Genomic DNA, 21,386 nt, shown 5'->3' with positions numbered 1-21,386 from the left:
CCACTCTTTCTCATATTTTTACTAAAATCCCTATATCGGATATTTCCGTTCATATAACTCGCAAGGCTTTGTTTTACCTCGGCGACCATCGGTGTTTGGTACTGAAGTGACAAGATGCGCAAGATGCGGAGTGCTTCGATTGAGCGCGATAGTGCTGTTACATAATCGTGACTTGTTTTTAATACTTTTCTCGTGTAATTTCGTGACCTTTTTCCTTCTCTTTGTCTATCGATATATACTGGGGATGCCATTCGTTGTTGCATTCCTCTTGTTGTTTTTTTTCTGACTTTCGTGCTTCCCTTGTTCTCGAGCGCGAAATGGCTCCAGTAGCCGGGGTGCTCGTAAAACACCCAACATTTTGTCTTGTTTCCATTTGTCTTTAATAAATTCCGGCGCCGTCCGTTCACACGCCCATTCCCATCTTCCTTCCTTTTGAATTAAGCCGCCTCGCGGCACACCGCTCGCCACCGCTGCCCATCCAACACTCCATTGCCTCTGACCACCGCCCACCACCGCCGCTGACCACCGTCCACCATCGCCCGCTGGACACGACCCACCACCATCGATGACCGCCGCCCACCACCGCCGCTGACCACCGCCCACCACCGCCGCTGGCCACCGCCCACCACCGCCGCTGACCGTATGTTCGCCATCACCGCCTAGCCTTCCACATCAGCACGCCACCCCATCGGCCGTTGGCCCTGACCCTGCTGTGCCCGGTGCGCCGCAGTGACGGGCGTGGCGTACGGCGTGCAGCCCGGTGTGGCCCTGCGGAACGTGCAGTACGGCGTGGCCGCCTCGCCGCCGTCCACCAGGTGAGACGGCTGGCCGGCACCGGCGCCACGTGCCGACCGCCGGCTGTGGCGCGGCCGTCTCGGGTGGGCCTGGGGCTCGACACAGAGTGGGTGGCTTTGGCTGTAGGGATGTGGGGAGTTGGAGTGGTGCTGTGTTTGTGTGATGCACATAGTTGGGTGCTGTTCGTGTGCGTGTGACGAGGCGCGTTTGGGGTCGGGTGGTGTTGGCACACGTATTCGACTGACGTTTGAAGCTGAAGCGGGCCCCTGTAAAGAACGTGCCATCCCTCGCCGGCGGCGTGGAGGCGGCGCTGCCGCTCATGACCAGTGTATCCCGGTGTGTCGCCGGGCGCCGCCCACCGGCTGCGGCGGCGTCGGCTGACTGCGTGCCCGTGCCGCAGCGCCGGCTCGCCGTCGTCGGAGGCGGCCGGGCCGCGCGCCGCGCCGGCCGGCCAGCCGCAGGTGGTGCGCGTGACGCCGCGGGTGTCCGTCACCGCCTCGCCTGGCACCAAGGTGCTCGCCAGCAGCGCCCAGCCGGGCAAGGTGCTCTTCCACGTGACGACGCCAGGGGCGCCGCCGCCTAACGGCGCGCCGCCGCCGGCCGTGGCCAAGAAGCCGCCGCTGGGGCGCGGTGTGCCGCCGCCCGTGCCGCCCAACAAGCCGGCCGTGCCGCCCAACAAGCCGCTGGCGGCGGCCGCCAAGCCGGCTGGCCTGTCGCGTGCTGAGCCGGCCACCCAGGTGGGTGTCGCCGGCCCGGCCGCCGCTGCCGCCGGCCTGGCCGAGCCCCTCGGACCAGAGCTGGCCAATTTTCAGCAGATGCTCGTCAGCATGGCAGGTATGCACTAGACTAGCCGCCACCGCCTGCCCCGTCTGCCCCGGACCCGCCGCGGCCGCTGGTCGCGTCGTTTGGCGCTCGCTCACCCGCCATGGCGGGGTTTGGCTGCTGTGTCCCAGTTCAAAGGGAACAGCGCACACTTGTTTGCTTTTCGGGACAGCGCTGCCTGCTTTTGCACAGGGCAGAATACGGTGGCAATCATGATCACTCCCGCTGCACTGTCGGCTTATTACGAATCACAGTTGTCAAGTCGGGTCTTCACCGGTTTGACAGAAAAGAGACTCGGCAATCGTATGACCGCTGTCCCCGTACTAAACGTCATTTGCTCGTGGCACCATGTTCCGCCTCTCACCGCCCGTTGTCAGGTGCTGGTCCCCACTAATCTGGAGCGCAGGGTCCGGCGCTCGCCCGCCCCTCACCCGGCCACCGCCCTGCGGCGCCGCCCCGCTCCCGTCACCGGGGCCCCCGGTGCCGGACGGCCGCCGCTCCCCCAATCCCGCATGTGGGCCTGCCGGCCGCCGCGCGGCGCTGGCGGTGGCGGGGCACTCGTGCGCGCGCGCTGCGCCCTCGCTCTGGGGCCGGGCCGGGCTGCGCCGGGGGTGACGGCGCCCGCTGCCCTCCCTGTTCTAGAGCTGACCGGCCGCCGGCGCTGCGACCAGTAGCCGCCTCTCCGGCCGCCGCGCGCGCGCAAGTAGGGCCGCTCAGTGGTGACGCCGCATGCCAGGCAGTCGGCTCAGTGCTCGCTGCATGCTACACGCCGCATGCTGCACGCCGCACGCCGCATGTCGCGCACGCGTCGACGGGGCTCAGGTGGGCCGGGCCGACAGACCGACGGACGGCACGCCGCGCTGTGCGGACGCCCCGCCGCAGTCACCGCCCCGGGGAGGGTCTGCGTCGGCCGGCAGCGTCCGCGCACCGCGCTCGGCCGGTCCGGGCGGTGTCGGCGGACGGTGCGGGGCAGCAGGTGTTTGTCCGGACTGTGTGTGCCTGGGCTTAGTCTGTTTGAATGGGCTTTTGAGAGGCAGTTTGTCTGGTTTCACGCGTTATTAGGCTGTCTGTCATTGTGGTCATGTAGTTGGACGTTGCCAATTCAGACACAGTAAGTAGGCTTTCCTGAGCCCACTGATCACGCTGTTGATCTACCTTCAACTGGCAGACTCGCTGTATGAGACAGGCCATCTCCCGGGTCCGGGCGCCTTTAGGGTCGTGCCAGGGTCCGGAGTGGCGCGATTGGTCTCGCGGCTGCCGCTCGGTGGCATAACCACGGGACAGCCGGGCTGTGTCTGGAGTATGTGCTCCACCATGCGCTAGCGCTGCTGGAATGAGGTGTGAGTTACTGACCCCGATCGTCGTGCTAACCAGCTTCTGGTAGAATTTAAGACCGCGTGCGCATCTCGTCTCGCCTGTGCAGCGTGTATGACGTACTTATTTCATGGTGGTAGCGTACTATGCTCTGGATTCCCAAGTTCACCGAGTTCGGCGTGCATTTACACTCGGGCTGGTAGACGTAGGGACTAATACTGGGCTGCTGTGGTGTGTTGGTGGCTAACCCGACTACGCAAACCCGCGGTACTGCGCACTGTCACCGCAGCGCCTCACTAACCCGGCTTGCCCTACGCTAACGCCGCCGCGGTCAGCCCTGACTGTTTCTCCTCGTCTGAACGCGGACTCGGACCGGCGCGTGACCCTGGCTTCGGCCGCGGCGGCCCGCTGACGCCCGTGCGCACGCCGACAGGTGCCGCAGAGCTAGAGCCGCCGCCCCCCTCCGCTGCCCACGTGTCCGCCGCCCGCCCGCACCCCCTCGCCGCCTGCGTCCCCGTCTCTGTTACCCACCCAGCCGCCGCCGCCGCCGCCGCCCCCGCCGCCAGAGGGCGCCCGCCAGGCGTCTGCAGACCCGGTCGCCGCCCCGCCGCCATCTAGTCAGTAAGTGTACGTATGTTCCGTCCTGTTTCTTGGCTGCTCTTTCCACACGGCGCTCTTCTTCCAGCTGTCCCCGGCTCTGTATGCATTGGTCTTGCTCACTAGTGTGACTAACGCGCCCACCTGCTCACTCGCTCAATTGCCCACAAGAGCTCGGAGGATGTTAGTTTTTCATCTGGGTTAACCATCTTCATTTTTAGTTGAGGCTGGCGCACGCATTGGGACATGTAAATCTGACGTAGAACTATGAACTCGTGCCTGGTAGATCAGCTACTAGCTACTTCGTAGACCCGTACACCAGTATCTTTCTGCAGTGGCATACCCGCTTCGTTGGCATGACCTGCCCCCATTTCCCACGTGTGTTTATCGAATTTCAGATCCTCCCGGTGATCAGGGTATGTATGCGTATGCACGTGTCCGCCTTCGATGTAATTTTCGACACGATTAAACCAAAACACCAACAAACACAAGCACCTTCGACCGTTGTTCTGTTTTTAACACCCCTGAGCCTTGTGGTTTGCGGGCGCTCAGACTGAGATAGCCGCTCAGTCTTTCCTTGTGCATGATGTTCGACGATACATACTAAGTCCTGCACTAATATATGGCATGCTCCCAGCACATGACACTTCTTAGCTGCCTGGCTTACTTACTTTGCTCCAATGGTGGGTGCACGCGGTGACTTTAGACGATATTGCGTTGTGGATGACTCACTGTTGAAGGTAATGTCTGCTATTACTCAGCGTGTGGGCCCCAGCCCGGTGCAGCCAGTCCTGTGACGCAGCGAGCCAGGTCGTCCCTTGCCGTGTGCCGCTGGTGCTGCGACCTGCCGGCTCAGTGTGTCCCGGTCCTCCGGCACCGTGACCTGCGTTTGGTCCGGCGGGCCTGACGCAGCACCGCTAGCGCTGTGACCTCGGTCGGGTCAAGCCGGCAGTTGTGGCTGCGCATTCCTGTGACCTGGCCAGGTCAGGTGTTCCCGGGCTACGTTGCCTGTCGGTTTATCCGCAGCGCCGTGACCCGTGTCGAGTCAGGCCCTCCCGTCCCCTGGTCTTGTGCCGCGCGTCCGGCCGGCTCTGGTGCCGTGACCGGACGGGGTCCGGCGGCGGCCGGTCTGACCGGGCCGGCCGCGCCCGCAGGACGCCCGCCGGCCGGCCGGTGCCGGACGCTGAGCCGGCCGGCGGCGGCGCCGCCCCCCGGCCCGACGTGTCGCCGCTCGTCGTCGCCATCATCCGCACCGACGAGGACGAGGTGAAGAGGCTGCTCGAGGCGTCGCCCGACCTCACCGAGCGGACCCAGGTGAGCGGCGCCGCGGGGCAGCGGCGCCCGGGCCGCGCCGCCGGACAGTGGCGGCCTGCCAGGAGCGGTCGGAGGTGGCAGATCGATGCGAGCTGGCTTTAACAGCAGAGAGGGGCAGATTGACGCGCTCGGCGCACTGGATGTAACCGGCTGGACGGTTGTGCTCTTGTGTTTGCGGCATGCCGATTCGAGTACCTGCTGGGGCCATATCATCATGCCAAGGGGACATGAACCGCTGGCATGTTCGACCGCACGGACGCCAGACCGCGATCGTTCCCTCGGGCTGGGTTGTGTCGCGACTGCGCGCTGGCGACGGCCGAGAGGGCCGCCGCGGCGTCCGCCCTGACCGCCGACCGTGACCTGGGCTGACGGACCTGCAGGACGGCAACAGTCTGTTCCACCTGGCCGCCTCGGTGGGCTCGGCCGGCTGCCTCCGCCTGCTGCTGCAGAAGTGGCAGATGGTGTACATGACCACCGACATGATCCCCGTCCTCACTGAAGGTGGGTCAGCGCCCGGCCGGCTCGCCCGCCCGCCGTCACCGTGGCCGCCGCGTGAGAATGGTGGCGGGTATTTGCTGAGGCGAAAAACTCGGATTTATGTATGATATCGTCATTATAACCGCCATTGTGTGGCGGAGCGAGCACGATCGGCGTGACGCCTGTTCAGTGGCATCACTGTGCGGGGCAAAGGCGACGGGTACGCGATCGTGGTGAGGTGCTGACGATACACAGGCGACCTGGCGGCGGCAAAATATCCACAGATGTTATATAGATTTACACTGATGGCGCGGGGTAGGCCTCTCCGAGAAGAGCCAGATGGAGACGGGAAGGCGGCTGCTCCCTGTTTATTGACGCCAAGCTCCACAATGGGTGGTATCGAAGTCAAATTTACAAGTGTTTCAAGGGCTCTGGCTAGCAGGGGCAATCGCCCTAAAGTGAGCTTCCTTGATTTAGGCCGTTTTTACATGTGCTTAGTGCAATGTTTTTTTTATCAGTTATCTACCCATTACTATGCTTTGCTTGGTGCTGTCCTGTAAAATGGTGGGCCTTTGTTTGTCGCAATAATCGAAATTATGTACAATTGAATGTACAGGGAACTAGTGTCCGTGTCCTTCATTACCAAGCTGCCAGACGTTGGTAATGCGTTTTTTTAACAGACAGGTCAGTGGCTGTCGATGCCTGTGCCGGCCATTAAACGGGCCGTCATTGGGCGGGCGGCCATCTGTTGTCGGATGACTAACCTTTGGACTCCCGGCTCGGTGGCCTGGTCGCGTTTTTGCTCTCGATCGGTACACTTGCGCGGCCGGCGCGCGCCACTGTCGCCATCGCCGTCGGTGCCGCGCGCCCCGGGGCCGGCCAGTGCCCACCTGAGCGTCCGCGATGCCACAGCCCGCTCTCGCTCGGACGCTGCTCCTCCTGTGCGCCGCGGCGCCGCTGGCGGCGGCGGCGGCGGCTGCGGCGGCTGCGGAGGCTGCGGAGGCGGACCGCCCGCGGGTCCGCGTGGCCGAGGGCGAGCTGCTGGGCACGACGGAGACGAGCGTGGCCGGCCGGCAGTACCTGGCGTTCCTGGGCGTGCCGTACGCGCGGCCGCCGCTGGGCGACCTCCGCTTCCGGCGCCCGCTGCCGGCGGCCGGCTGGAACGGCACGCGAGACGCCGGCCGGCCGGCGCCGCCCTGCGCCCAGCTGTACGTCGGCGCGTTCCGCGGCGACGAGGACTGTCTGTACGCCAACGTGTACACGCCGGCGCTGCCCGGCTGGTTTTCGTCGGCGCGCGACGTGTTGGTCGTCATCCCCGGCGGCGCGTTCAACTTCGGCTCGGCCGGGCCCGAGCAGCTGGGCGCCGGCCTGCTGATGGACGAGGACCTGGTGCTCGTCACATTCAACTACCGCGTCGGCCCGCTCGGCTTTCTGACCACCGAGGACGAGCACGCGGCCGGCAACTACGGCCTGCACGACCAGGTGCAGGCGCTGCGCTGGGTGCGCGACAACGTGGCGGCGTTCGGCGGCGCGCCGGGCCGCGTCACGCTGATGGGCGAGAGCGCCGGCGGCGCCTCCGTCCACCTGCACATGCTGTCGCCGCTGTCGCGCGGCCTCTTCCGCCACGCCGTCTCGCAGTCGGCGTCGGCGCTGTCGTTCTGGGCGGTGGGCCGGGAGCAGCGGCGGCTGGCCGAGCGGCAGGCGGCCGCGCTCAGCTGTCCGACTGACGACTCGCGCCGCATGGTCGAGTGCCTGCGCGCGGCGCCCGCGCGCAGGCTGATCGACACGCTGGAGCCGGCCTTCCGGCGATGGTCCATCTATCCGCTGATGTTCGCGTATCGGCCGCGGGTGGAGCGCGACGTGGCCGACGCCTTCCTGCCGGAGGAGCCGCGCACGCTGCTGGAGCGCGGTGAAATCGCCACAGTGCCCTGGCTGGCGGGCGTCAACCGCGACGAGGGCGGCACGTTCGGCTGCTTCAGCCTGGCCAACGCGTCGGCGCTGGAGACGCTGCGCCGCCGGCCGGACGCCGCCGGCCCCGTCTGGCTCGGTCTGGAGGCCGAGGCCGATCCGGCGGCGCTGTACCGGCGCGTGCGGCGCTTCTACTTCGGCCGCCAGCGGCCCGGCCTCACCACGGCCGCCGCGTTCGTGCGCGCCGAGGGCGACCGGTACTTCGTGACGGGCGTGGACGCGGCGGTGCGGCTGCAGGCGCGCCACGGCGCGGCGCCCGTCTTCAAGTACGTGATGGAGCAGCGCCCGACCGTGCCGTTCCCGGCGGTGCTGGCCGAGCGACTCGGCAACAGCGAGCTGCCGTTCTTCCCCTGGGGCATCGCGCACAAGGACGAGCTGCGCTATCTCTTCACCGGCTCGTCGTTCCCCGAGAGCGAGCAGGACCGCCGCTTCGCGCGCGCGCTCACCAACGTGTGGGCGACGTTCGTGAAGACGGGCCGGCCGGGCACCACGCTGCTAGCGATGCCTGAGTGGCCGCCGTACGCGGAGCAGACCGACGTGCACATGCGCCTGTCGGAGGAGCCCAGCCTCGGCACGGCCGCGTTCGGCGAGCGGCTGCAGTTCTGGCAGGGCCTGCCCATCGCCGAGGGGTGGAGGCTGTCGTACCGCCGGGACGGCAGCGATGAGGAGGAGGATGCAGACAGCAGGGAGGAGCTGTAGACGGCGGCAGTGGGCTGAGGCCGGCTTCTGATTGGTCGTTCAGCCCCGGTGGGCTCAAACGCCTGCATAGTCGTGCGGTTTACGTCGGTGATCTGTCCAGAGGAAACCGCTGTTGGCGCTGCGGCAGGAGTGACGCGGCCACCGACGCTCGTCCGCTGGCGGCGGCCCGTGGCGGGATCACTCCCACCTGGGGTGGGAAGACTGGGCTCGGTTTGCACGGGCCCGTGAGAAGAGCCGGAACTTGCGATGCCCCGAGCGCGATGCAGGGTCGCCGCGTTATACGCACCGCTCCCTCCGGCATGTTCTGTGCAGAGGTCGCTGACCGGGCGAAGTAGGATAGAGACGGGCATTGGCGGGCTGCTATGCATCCCGCGATGCACACTAATTGGGCTCTTCCCTGTAATCATGTTGGGTCGTTGAAATGAAGAGAGATAACTCGTGCTTGTATTTGGTTTTTCGATTTGTGCCGACAATGTGGAATAAAGCCCTGGTAGATGATTTACCGATTACAGTTATGTGATTGATTCAGCAGCAGGCAACTAATAAATGCAAAAGAGAGTTAATTGCGGGTGGCGGTGGCGGTAATTGCGGTGGCAACACATCAGGTCTGTTCTCTTCGTGCCGCCTGCTGCGGCTGCGGTCTTCTCGTTCCACGTGGACAACCAAAGACGTGAATGTGTGCGCTTTCCCGGCCGGCTATGCTCCGGGACCAGCGAACTGTTCACCAGTGGAGAGCTGAGTGCGGCGGACTCTGATTCCTGATCCTTGACGGCTGACCGCCCGGCCGCCCCTTGGTGCGCCTCTGAGACGGCGCGTCGCCCTGACGCGTCTCCGCCCGTCCGCCGCAGCGAACCTGTCTGGCAGCACGGTGCTGCACCTGGCCGCCCTGCGTGTCTCGGACCAGCACCTCCGCACTCTGGTCGACTACTGCCCCCAGCTGAAGATGGCGCTGCGCAATCAGCTGGCCACCAACCTGCGTCAGCTGGCCAGCCCCGAGTGCCTGCTGTACCTGGACAGTCTGGGTACGCGGCGGGGACCGGTCACGTCCGCTTGCCTTCAATGGTCCATCGCCACTTGTGTAGCTGTGTTTTGACTGAGCAATCGCAGCGGCGGGAAATCCATGCCACTGGCTAACGCAGCGGCTTCAGGCCTGATTGGGCGGACGCATGGCCAGTCAGAGGTCACAATTTTGTTCACAGTCACATAGTACCTCTAAAACAAATGCGCGGGTTGGAGCAGGCTAAGCTATGCAGCCGACGGCCAGCCCGCTGTCCCTGGCCGTGGCCGGTGTCAGGATGTGAGGACAGAGGCGGCTGACGCCCGTGCCGACACCGACAGGCGACAGCTTAGAACGGCTGTGCACGGTGCACATCGCGTGCCAGCTGACCGGCAGCCGCCACGTCATCGGCCAGGTCAAGGTCGGCGCCTCGGCCAGCTGGCAATGGCTGACTCAGTCGCTGTTCAACCTGCTGATCCGACACCTGCAGGCGCTGCACAGGTGGGCGGCCGGCTGTGGCTGGCGGCGGCGAGCGGCCGTGAGCGCGCTCGTTGCAGATGGGACCTTTGTTGCGATGCGGACCCGTCGGACCATCGTCCTGCCGGTGCATTGCGCCATGTTGTTTGGAACTTTGTAGCTCCTCAGCCGGATGCGGAAATCGCGCTCGTTTTTGCATGGGTGTCGGACCACTTCCCAATGAAAGCCAGCTCGGTGCGGTCGCTATGATGCAGGCTGGTATCGGGGTCCCAAGTGTACGCTGAGACGTCAGTTCTCATGCCAGCGTGGTACGGTGACGTCGCTTCGAGGCTAGAATGTCCGCACCGGCCCAGCAGCATGTGCCAGTCATCAGCGCGTTCTCTGACGACGGTGCATTACAGTCCAGGTAGCATCTGGGGCTCTGCGTTTCCGCACCCCCCCCCCCCCCCCTCCCCCTGCGGGTCCTCCCCGTAGGGCGTTAACCGTGATCGCCCGTCGCCACACGGGCACGTTTCAAGACCTCAATCCTCACTTGTTTCGTTTGACCCTTGGTTGTCGATCTGTCGCCTCGCGGAAGCGAGGATCTGCCACCGTGCGCGTCGCCGGCAAACTGCCAGTTCCACGGGTCTGACCGCCTTCTCGCAGCGCTGCGCTCATTTGCGATGACTTGCCGCCACCCGCATGACTGCCTCTGATTTGCACCTCCCAGTTTAACCGGTCGGCCGTGGCACCGTCGCAGGGCGTTCAGCGAGGAGCGCGTGGTGACGCTGACGCGGCAGCAGCGCAGCCGCTCCGACCCGTTCCCGGACCGCGGCCAGGCGGCGTCGCTGGGCGTGACGCCCGACGCCGTGCTCCTGTTCAGCGCCGGCAGCCACCGCTGGCGACGGCCCGACCCCGGCGCCGGCTCGCGCACGCCCCACCAGACGCTCTGCGACCTGCAGGTGGACGACGTGCTGGTGACGCTGCGGCCGGCCGAGGACGCCGCGTACGCCGCCGCCCTGCCGCTGGGCGTCATCAACAACTACGTGCGGCTGGTGAGGCTGCGGTGGCGGCCGCGGTCGGAGGCCGCCGCGGGCTGGAGAGCTAGCTGGGCTGATCGATGATCTGAGGGCGGGTTTAGGTCACCAGGCGGGTCCGGCCTATAGTCCAATTCCGTATGTTTGTTTTGCTTTCAGCCAGACGTGTGGGGATTGAAGACGAGAGCTTCGATATGAACTTGTAGTCGGCGTAAGTGTGACACGTTTATAGGAGGTGCATCGGTTGCCGTGACCCCTGTCAAGTCGGAGACAAATCAAGTGCCGCCGCGGTATCGCTGCCCTCCGCCCGCCTCCCCCGACCGCCGTATGGCACCGCGTGCCGCGCTGCTCGGCACTAACGCCATCCCCTGCCCGGCGCCCGGCAGCTGGAGGGACACCACACGCTGATCCTGGACGTGCCGGACGGCTGGGACCGCGAGCTGATGGGTCGCGCCGTGCTGGCCGCGCTGGCCGCCCAGCAGCCGGACCTGACGCTGGTCCGGCTGCCGGCGGACGCCGACGCCGCCGCCGCCGCCGACGGGCCGCCGGTGATCGCCCACCTGGACCCGGTATCGAGCGCGGCCGAGGCGGCGCGCCGCGCCGCCCTGCTACCGCCCGGCTCGTTCCTGCTGGCGGCCGGCGACGGCGTGGAGCCGGCCGGCGGCGCGCTACCGCTGCTGCAGCTGCGGCCGGAGGCGGCGCCACTGGCGGCGCTGCCCGGCCGCCGGCTCATGCGACGCCTGCTGGTGGCCACCGGCGGCACGGCGCCGCCGCCAGAGGACGCTGTGTTCCGCACGTGCCGCTGGGCGGCCGGGCTCAGCGGGCGGCTGCAGGCGGCGGCCGCGCGCCGCCGCCTCCAGCTGGCCGCGCCCGGCCCCGAGGCGTGGGCGACGGCGCGCGTCGAGGCCGGCGAGCCGTGGCGTCTCATCCGCTGGGTGCAGCGGCTCTGGGAGACGGACGTGGTGGCGGCCGTGCGCGGCGCGCTGGCCGAGCCGGCGCTGCTCGAGGAGACGCTGGTGTACCTGCGCGACGCCGCCGTCGCCGAGGACTGCCCGCTCAGTGGCACAGGTCGGTGCCGCCGCTGCCGGCCGCTGCCGGACCGGGCCGGCTGCCGACCGAGGCTGGCAGGGCGATGCTGCCGGACCGCCGGCGGCCGATTTGATCAGTGCGTTACGGTCCTCAGTTGTTTGTGAGTTCTGCGACCGTGATAACCCGATCTGCCCCTAGAATGACGTAAAGATATTCCTACAATAACTCGCCTTCCACGTGTGCACTGGCGTGGCTCAGCTAGAGGCGCGCCATGATGTGCTGGGGTGCGTCGCAGGCCGTGGCCGCGTGGGATCGCGCCGCACCCGCCGCCGGCAGTGGCCTCAGTACACGCGTCCGCCCGTTTTCAGACCGGGAGTACCTGCTCTCGTCGTTCGAGTGTCGGCCGTCGGAGGCGACGGCGGCGGCCGGGCCCGACCCGTCCGGCTCGCCGGGCAAGCGGCCACGCACGCCGCGCCACGCGCTGCGCGGACTCGGCCCGCTGCTTAAAAAGCTGCCGGCTTCGCCGCGTCATGGCAAGGACAGCTGAGGCGGCGGCGGCCGGCCGGCCGGCTACGGGCCCTCCGGGGCGGAGGGACGCTGCGGCGCGCGCTGTGAGGTGCTCGTGACGGATAGCGGGCGGCCGACGCTTGAGTGGGCCTGCGGGAGGACCTGAGGCGCCGGCCAGGCCCGCCCATCACCGTTGTGTAGTGTCTCCCTTAGATGCGGTGGCGGTATCTAGTGGCCAGACGCCGAGTTGTGGTCTCGCGGGGCGGCCACCAGGGCGGGCGGCAGGCCGAAGGCGTATCCGTGGCGTGTGAGTGCGGCCGGCGGCGTACGAACTATGGTCAATGTGGGCGCGCGGCTCTTTCGGTGTGAATTGTACAGGGTACTGGAGCAACGCGGGATTTGCTGTACCCTTAGAGGGGTCAAGAAGGGGCCGTGGAGTGGGGCTGCTGCTGGATCTACTTGTATGCTATATTTTTTAACTGTAATGCGTACCTGACTGTGGTGGCGAGGGACGGGGTACACGGTTTCCACGCCAGGTTGCGGTTTGCGTCGGGTCTGTTGAAAATATCTGTTTTTTTACTGGACATGAATCGTCAGATTCGTTTATTTTTATTTTCTTTGCTAGTGTGGGAATTGTGTTTGTGTAATTTATGACTCGTTTCCACTTTTGATTGTACATGTGTTTCTAACATCAAAGTATTTTCTAGTCATTTGAGATATTAGCGCGTTTGGCAATTGGCGTAGCGAGGAAGAGCTTGGCTCCGCCTGTCCTGTTCACATGTGTAGATAAGCTGCATGCTCTCTTCGTCTCTCAGTCTTTGTATCATATACAGCCATACAATAAATGGAATAGTATTTTGATGACCACGAAATGATGCGTGCGGTCGGGCTGGGTTGTGTCACGCGTTAGTTGTTGCCGCGTAGCCCGTGCACAGCTGGCTGAATTCGTAGTACTTGTCATGGGGCTAATACTGCGTCATGGGGGTGCAGCTTGGCAATTCATGGGACCTCGTTTCCTTAGTTGAAGATGTCGGCGGTACCGGAATCATTGCATGTCTTCCCTGTCAGTGTCGATTCTCAGCACACATAGGTAGCACGCACGTAGGTGGTTTAGGCGTTGCATGAGCAGTTTACCTGCTCCCCGCACCGACCTGGCCATGTTCAGCTCTCGACTCCGTAAAACCACTGAGTCAGTAACGGGGCAGAAATCGTGCGTTTGATATCGTGGGGGGAGGGGGCGGTGCATGCGGCCGTGTCCCTAGTATATCCTACGTATGAGCAGCCAGTTCTTGAGTTTGGTTTCTAACGTCTCAACAGGTTTAGCTCGCTGGTAAATATGCGATTTTTGCGTTGGTGGGGCCGTTCGTCAATCCCATTGTTCCCCATTTTTTCATCAGCTTGCTGAGCTCGCGAAACAGCTGTCACATTCCGCCTTGTAACTTTCGTCACGGGGGCGTTACAAATGACTAATTTGGCACTTGCGCAAGGGAGGCGCTTGCTTTGTGAGGAGGTTACGAGCCCCCGGATGTCAGAGAGTGATCGGCCAGTGGCTTAAAGCAAGGATTCTACGAAATTGCACCTGTGCGGGGCCTTAACCTGTGAGAAGCCATCTGCAAAGCATTGCCAGTTATTGGAAAGGCATTTGCCAAAATATCAAGATTTTTATGTGCGTTATCCTGTTCCGGCAAGCCGGTAATCATCCATCAGTACCCAACCCGACGTGCCATCTTATGACAGCATAGGTATTCTTCATTACCTAGGGGCATAAGCACCTGTAACTCTTGGGATACATGCCACTCCCTTAGCAAATTAATGGTGTGCGCCGGGATGTATAGGGCTAAAGCTGGCTAAAGAATTTGGGACCCAAGACTTAGAAGACAGAACGTGGAATTGTTTTACCACGTGTGCACACAATAAATTGTATGTGCCCGTGACTTCCTGCAATCAGTTTCCAGTGAAAAGTTCTGGATGGCACCCCTCTGTTGTAGAATTCTTCCCATGCCTGTGCCTTCACTATTCAGTGAATGTGTTATTGTATGCAATAAGGCTTGGCTTTTGTGATTTGCAGATGGGATTTGCATATGGGGAATAAGAGGGTGGTATAGTGTGTGGAAATATCAGACTAAGTATTAGTCTTACAGATGGAATGATATTTTGTGGTTTATCATCCTTGTCTGCTGTGCTGGTGTGCGTGAACATGGTGGCAGTGCTTGACTCCTGACCTGTAACTTTGGCTGGAATTGACATTGTTTACAGGTGCTTTCAACCAGGCTGGAACCCTGGATAATATAGAATCTACATGAAATAATTATGTGATGTCCTGGTCATGTATGGTACAGCCATTTTCAGCTTTCAAATCAGTTTTACTGAGCATTAGTTTTTGTCAATTGAATTTGGCTTTGAACCTTTTTTCAGGGCTGGCTGGAGCTTTTTCTTCCCTCAATTTAAGTTTGTTTGCTAAGTTTAATAAGTTTGCTTCAAATTTAGCTTTATCTTCTGCAACAGCTGGTGGTGACCTCAACTTCAACATTTGAAGCTTGGAGCAACCACTGCTGTTGCATTCAGAGAACAAAGTTAGAAGCCACTGGTGGCAGGTTCTGCTTCATGTCTCAAAAATAAAAAAAACAAGTTTCATTGTTCAGCCACTTGGGTGACTGGGATGTCAGTATTTGTCATTTCGTCAATCTGCAGGGTCATGGTTAACCGCCTGTCGTCCCTCCCTGTTTATGATTGGCGATACAGCATTAGAAGACTGCGTGGTCTGCTGTACAGGTCAAATGTCGGGGATTGCAGTCAAAGGGCAACATATTGACAGTCAACATATTGTGCATGAATGCAAAATTGTGCTGGTGGAGATGCTAGAGCAAGAATTCAGGTAGTATGAATTTAGAGTAATCTGCCCACAGTATTGAATGAACAGTTGAATGCTACTACAAGTGTTGCCACTGTTGTCACTGATGGTGTTTCATTTTTGCAGTTTCAACATTCAAAACCATAGATTTTTATAGATTCAATCTGAAATTTTTGAATACATGGATTTCTGGAATTAAAGCTCATGCTAAGCAGTGCTTATATGAGGCCTGACCCTACCATCCCATCATTCTATTACATTGCAGGTCAACAGCAGAATTTGATTGAAGTCACATGTGCCGCTGGGTTCAGCATAGTCTGTATTGTCCTCTGTCATCACCTGACCTTTAGTGCAAGCACTGAACCATCCAGGGCAAATAGCAAGTGCTCAAAGCAACTCAAATCCACTCCACCATGAATTTAATAGCAGGGATTTAGCCAGCTGTGTTATCAGAAAGATGTAGTGTGGGTGACTGGCTTTGGTTTTGGCTCCATGTCATTACCTTGGCTTCAGATTTGACTTCAGCCATTGCCTAGCCCTGTTTCCCTGCATAATACTGGTAATTAGTTATTCAAGACCTGGTGAGACAGGCTATTGAGCCATGGAAAGCTTAATACTGCAAGGAAAGTTACAGAGAGGGAACTGAGAAACTAATTTGTATCATGCTTGAGTGCAGTACTGACAGAGGGCTTAGGACATAATGTCTGTTCAATCATTGAGCATAACAGATATATTCAAGACATGGCCATTTATTGTCAGACCCTTTGGTACAGGTTTCGGTGTTGCTGACAGTCAAGTTTTGGTTTCAGGTCAGCATGGTGCTGGACATTGACTTGTTTCGTGCGGAGAAGGGGGGTGACCCAGACAAGATTCGGAAGTCACAGCGTGACAGGTTCAAAGATGTCACCCTGGTCGACAGGGTCGTGGAACATGACAGCAACTGGAGGAAATGTAAGGCTGTGACCTGAATCAGATATTACTCAGATGACCTGATTGTTTTGTGATAAAGCACGCTGCAAATCATGTACATGATGTCCAGTTGTTTGCAGCACATCACAAGCTTCTGTCAAGGCCACTTGTCTTCTCAGTCACGGACTTGGAGACATTTATCATTTATTTGTTCTTTGCGCTGATACATTTAACAACTTAACGGTGCATTTGTTTTGCAGTTCGCTTTGATGCAGATAATTGGAACAAGCTTAAAAATGTTTGCAGCAAAACAATTGGAGAGAAAATGAAAGTGAGTACATTGTGTGATATGCTTACATTGTGGCTAGTTTCTGCACACTCTTGAGTTTCTGCATGTGCAGTTGCATAAATCATGCTGCTTTAGCTCCCAGCTGAAACTAAAAAGGTTTAAAAACATACTGCTCACCTTGCCTGACAGTTCTCTCTTGCTGAAATGCTGAGCTCCTCTCTGCATGTTTATTTGACCCACAGGCAAAGTGGAAGGTGGAGCTTTTGTCAGCACAGCACTGGATCAAACAATGTGTATGCCATCATTTAACTAAATGCATTGCCTTGCTGTTGCTAGACACAGTCAGAACAATGGTGCTGACAGCATCGCCTCCGCCCTTGACCCGCGCCCCGCACGGACCGCTTCAGAGGAAGGAGACGCCGGGCGACGACGACACGCTGCCGGAGCTGGTGACCCTGCAGCTGACCCAGCTGACGGTGGACCACCTGCGGCCGCTCACCGTCACGCAGCTCAAGGTCGGTCCCGGCCCGGGGCGGCCGGTCCCCTCAGCGGCTCGCGCTGGGCGCCGCTCGGGGCGGCCGCAGCGCGTGGTGCTGTTCGCGGTACAGGCTGTACGCCTGGTGGATGTTGTAGTCATCGTCGTATGGCGGGGACGTGTTTGGATTCTGTATGAGTCAGTGCATGTTTCGGTAGCCATATTATGGTAATTTGCCAGTATGGAAGGTTGAAACGCTTAGGTCTTTGCTATTCGCCGTTTCACCGCCCCGCCGCCACTTTTCACCGTTTTCACACCTGGCCCAGGCACCACTGTCCACTGTCGGCCACCACTGCCCACCTTCAGCCACCACTGTCCACCGTCTTTGCACCCGGCCATCACTACCCGCCGTTTCTCCATCCTCTCACCCAGTCACCGCTGTCCACCGTCCCACCGCTCCGCCACCGCTGTCCACCAACTCACCGCTCTGTCACCGCTGTCCACCGTCTCGCTGCTCCGTCACTGCTGACCACCAACTCACCGCTCTGTCACCGCTGTCCGCCATCTCGCCGCCCGGTCACCACGGCCCGCTCTGTCACCGCTGTCCACCACCAGAGGGTGCGTCAGCTGCTGGACGAGGAGATGGCCAAGACGAGCCAGGCGCTCGAGCGCAGTGTTCAGGAGCGGGACGCGGCGCTCGCCAACATCGGCAACCTCCTGCATCCCTCCTGTATCATCAGCAACGATGAGGTGAGGCTCCCGCTGTCGATGGGCGCGTGCTGCTGCTGGAAACTGCTCCGTCGGTTGGGTGCGCCGTCACCGCCGGCCACACCACGCACACTACCGGCCAGGCGCGTATGCGCATTTTACTCAAACGCATGGCTGCGGCCAAGCAGTGATCGCACCATGACATTAAAACAACAACCGGGGTGCCGGTAGTGTAGTGGTTAGCGCGTCTGCGTTAACCACTGCGCGTCTGGGAAACCAGAAGTACGGGTTCGATTCCCCGCGGTTCCCGCCCTTCCTGCCAGGGTGAGAGGCAGGCGACGCCATATAGCCTCAGCAGCGGAGTGTGTCGTAAAGCCCCAATGACACACACAAAACAACAACCGCTCCAAGCCCAAAGCCTCAGTCGTGCTCCGGCCTGGCCTTGCCTGTGGTGCTCCCGCCGCCGCTCCATCCCTGTCCGTACTCTTCGCTCACCGCCGCCCTCCCCCCGGCAGGAGAACAACGGTGTGGAGCGCACGTCGGGCGACTGCGCCGTCCGGCGGCGCTACTCGCACGTCGACCTGATCCACATGATCGACGGCATGGACGGCGAGCGGGGTGCGGCCGTGTCGGGCGCGCGCGGCTACTACCTGACCGGGCCGGCCGTCTTCCTGGAGCAGGCCATCGTCCAGCTGGCGCTGCGCATGCTGTTGGAGAAGGGCTTCAAGCCGCTTTACACGCCCTTCTTCATGCGCAAGGAGATTATGCAGGAGGTGGCCCAGCTCAGCCAGTTTGACGACGAGCTGTACAAGGTGAGCGTGGTCGGGGGGCGACCCGGGGAGGTGATCAGCTCAGCCAGTTTGACAGCGAGCTGTACAAGGGGAGCGTTGGTCGGGGGCCGACCCGGGGAGGTGCCCGGCTCAGCCAGTTTGACGACGAACTGTGTAAGTTGAGCGTGGCTGGCGACTGGCAAGGCCTCCACCACCCGCTGCAGCTGGCTTCTGTACCCTGCAAGAGCTGAACTGAAACCCACTGTTGGAGGAATGGTAGCATGCCGGCACACAGATCCAAGTGCAGAATTGGCCAAACAGATGCGGAATGGCTCATCGGATTGTGATTTCTGCAGAAGTGGTGTAGGTGTGATATACAAAATGCGGTCCTTATTATCTCACTCCAGTAGATTTTCCGAACATGGGTTCAAAACGTGCCACTGACTTGTATATGTGTTAAGAATGTCATGATTTTCCCGTAGTCCTGGAATGCCAGTTTGTAATTATGTCTCGCGTGATGGGACGGCTTCACACGTGATGTGTTGTGTGCTTAGACTGCACACAAACGCATACCAAATTACACGGCCGTCTGTGGTGTCGCAACATCCATGCTCCCTCGGCTGGCCATGTGTGGGTGTGGCAGCATCCATCTTCCTTCGACTTCCCGTCTGTAGTGTGGCAACATCCATCTTCCTTCGACTGGCCGTCTGTGGTGATGCAACATCCATCTTCCTTCGACTGGCCGTCTGTGGTGTGGCAGCATCTCTCTCCCTTCGGGTGGCCGTCTGTGGTGTTGCGCGGTGTGACAGTCCCGCCATGTTGCGCTCTGGGCATGTAATTTTTATGGAAAAAAATTATGCCCACAGGGTGATCTTTGTTTACTGCAAATGCCAAAATATGTCGCTGAAAGCTATTCCATTGTTCGTTTTTTTTTTTTGCGAATGAACGCGACCAAGCGAATCAGCAGCATGCCGTGCTGTGCTCGGCAGGTGGTGGGCAAGGGCAGCGAGCGGGGCGACGACGCCTCGGTGGACGAGAAGTACCTAATCGCCACGTCGGAGCAGCCGATCGCGGCCTTCCACCGGGACGAGTGGATCCCGGAGGCGACGCTGCCCATCCGCTACGCGGGCCTCAGCACCTGCTTCCGCCAGGAGGTCGGCTCGCACGGCCGCGACACGCGCGGCATCTTCCGCGTGCACCAGTTTGAAAAGGTAGGCGCCGCGCGCGGGCTGGCGGCGCGCTGTGCGCTCACGTGCGGCGGTGGAGCCGGACGGAGACGGGCGCCGTCCGTGTGGAGTGAGATGGCGTAATTGGGGCCTTTGTGGGGCGGGAGAGACTGGTGGCGAAACACCGCCGGAGTTTGCATTGTTCGTTATTCATAAACCTTGACCTTTTAATCGATAAGATGTTCATGTTGACCCGACCACGATCACGCATGTACTCAAATACGACTCGTAAGTTCTTTGGTCCATTGCATCGTTCCGTGGTGCCGCGGCGTGTGTTGGGCTGTATGCTGCTCTCTACCTGCCCCAGCCCGTCCCCGCCGTTTCCAGTTTTAGCATATTGTAGTGAAGCACAATATGTATGTATATCAGCATCTCGTGCTGAAGCCTGCTCCACTGCGCCGGCCCCAGCTGCGCCCCGTTGAGCTCAGCTGGTCTCTCCCGTCTCGACAGGTGGAGCAGTTCGTACTGACTTCTCCGCACGATAACGCCAGCTGGCTGATGATGGACGAGATGATGGACAACGCCGAGCGATTCTGCCAGGCACTCAACATCCCCTACCGCGTGGTCAACATCGTCAGCGGCGAGCTCAACAACGCCGCCAGCAAGAAGCTGGACCTGGAGGCCTGGTTCCCGGGCAGCGGCGCCTTCCGCGAGCTCGTCTCCTGCAGCAACTGCACCGACTACCAGGCGCGCCGGCTGCGCGTCCGCTACGGACAGACGAAAAAGATGGGCGACAAGGTGAGCCTTAGAGGAGCGGCCGGCGCGGGCGGGTGTACAGTGCTGCGGTAGCTCGGGAGGAGGGGGGGGGGGGGGGGGGGGCGGCGGGGGGTCACTATCGGCTCGGCTGGCTGGTGTCCAGACGGTGCGACCGTTCAACGACAGGTTTGTTTGGATACGGCAGGGTTTTGGAAGAGCGGCTGCCAGAAGTGTCGTGTCCCGTGGAAAGGTCTTCGACAGTAGCAGCTGACTGCTTGTGTGTTTTCCTTTTCAAGCGTGCAGGCATCTCTTGGAATCTAGCTCTCGGAACTTATGCACAAAGACACCTTGCGTGCGTGTGATGTTTGGATGATAGCGGACGACTGCCCTTCTGGTTAGCGGGAAGTGATGTGACCCATCTGGATTTGCAGAAGCACTGTTGTCAGCCCGTGTTTACACGGCTTGGCAGATGCTAAATCACTTCGGTGATGGTGCCTTTTGATGTATCCCTCGCCCGCACCTCGCGAGTCCGCCTGTGTCCAGCGGCGGGACGGCTGATGGTGCTGCTCGCCGCAGGTGGACTACGTGCACATGCTGAACGCCACCATGTGTGCCACAACCCGGGTCATCTGCGCCCTGCTCGAGCTCGGCCAGACCGAGACCGGCGTCACCGTGCCCGAGGCGCTGCGGCCCTTCATGCCCGAGAGTGAGTACCCGGACTGGATTCTCATGGGGCAGGGGGGTCAGGCGGGCCTTGTCCGGATCTGAGCGGGCTCCTTGGTCGGTGGTGAGCGGGTGTTCGCTGGGCGCCGCAGGGCAGCCGCGTTTTATGGTGATAGGTGGACCAGACTGGCGGGTGGTAGGCGAGGTAAGCTGGTAGGTGGTGGGCGGGATAGACTGGCGGGTGGTGGGCGGGCAGACTGGGAGGTGGTGGGCGGGATAGGCTAGTGGGTGGTGGGCGAGGAAGACTGGTGGATGATGTGTAGGGCAGACTGGTGGGTGTTGGACGGTGCGGACTGGCGGGTGGTGGGCGGGCCAGACTGACTGTTGATGGGCGGGACAAACCTGCGGTGTGGTGGGTGGAACAGGCTGGCGGGTGATGGGGGGGGGGGGGCAGACTGGCGAGCTGTGGGAGGGCCAGACTGGCGGATGGTGGGCGGGGCGGGTGGTGGGAGGGCTAGACTGGCTGTTGGTGGGCGGGACAGACTAGTGGGTGGTGCGGAGGTAACGATCGTTCGCTCACGTCGTCTCAGCCATACCGAACCAAGACCGTGAGTATCTGAGGTTGACCGGTGCCCGTCCCCGCGTCTACGGTCATCCGGGAGAGGAGGCCGGCTGACGGCACGTCCGTCGTACCCTGGTTCCCCGCCGCCGATCCGGAGTGCCGGGCAGGGCGCGCTCCCGGCAACCCGTCGTCGCCCCGCTGGTTGCCTGCGCCCCGCGGCGCCGG

The 21,386-nt window shown here is 61.4% G+C and overlaps 1 protein-coding gene across 1 annotated transcript in view; it reads left to right on the top strand.

Moving 5' to 3' along the window:
• The first annotated feature begins 13,668 nt into the window (after positions 1 to 13,668).
• The window catches only part of LOC119091483 (serine--tRNA ligase, cytoplasmic), a 10,083-nt gene continuing 2,365 nt past the window's right edge, over positions 13,669 to 21,386 (top strand). The window contains exons 1-9 of the mRNA XM_037214283.1: positions 13,669 to 13,754; positions 15,673 to 15,814; positions 16,033 to 16,103; positions 16,469 to 16,576; positions 17,152 to 17,286; positions 17,760 to 18,056; positions 19,004 to 19,225; positions 19,691 to 19,978; positions 20,513 to 20,642. Of these exons, the coding sequence (XP_037070178.1) occupies positions 15,679 to 15,814; positions 16,033 to 16,103; positions 16,469 to 16,576; positions 17,152 to 17,286; positions 17,760 to 18,056; positions 19,004 to 19,225; positions 19,691 to 19,978; positions 20,513 to 20,642 (1,387 nt within the window). The 5' untranslated portion in view covers positions 13,669 to 13,754; positions 15,673 to 15,678. The remainder of the gene's footprint in view (positions 13,755 to 15,672; positions 15,815 to 16,032; positions 16,104 to 16,468; positions 16,577 to 17,151; positions 17,287 to 17,759; positions 18,057 to 19,003; positions 19,226 to 19,690; positions 19,979 to 20,512; positions 20,643 to 21,386) is intronic.

The sequence above is a fragment of the Pollicipes pollicipes genome, unplaced genomic scaffold, assembly GCF_011947565.3.
Source record: "Pollicipes pollicipes isolate AB1234 unplaced genomic scaffold, Ppol_2.1 Scaffold_3447;HRSCAF=4054_pilon_pilon_pilon, whole genome shotgun sequence".
In the NCBI taxonomy this organism is placed as follows: domain Eukaryota; kingdom Metazoa; phylum Arthropoda; class Thecostraca; order Pollicipedomorpha; family Pollicipedidae; genus Pollicipes; species Pollicipes pollicipes.
The sequence above is the reverse complement of the archived record's forward strand: the minus strand, read 5'-3'. Positions and strand labels throughout refer to the sequence as shown.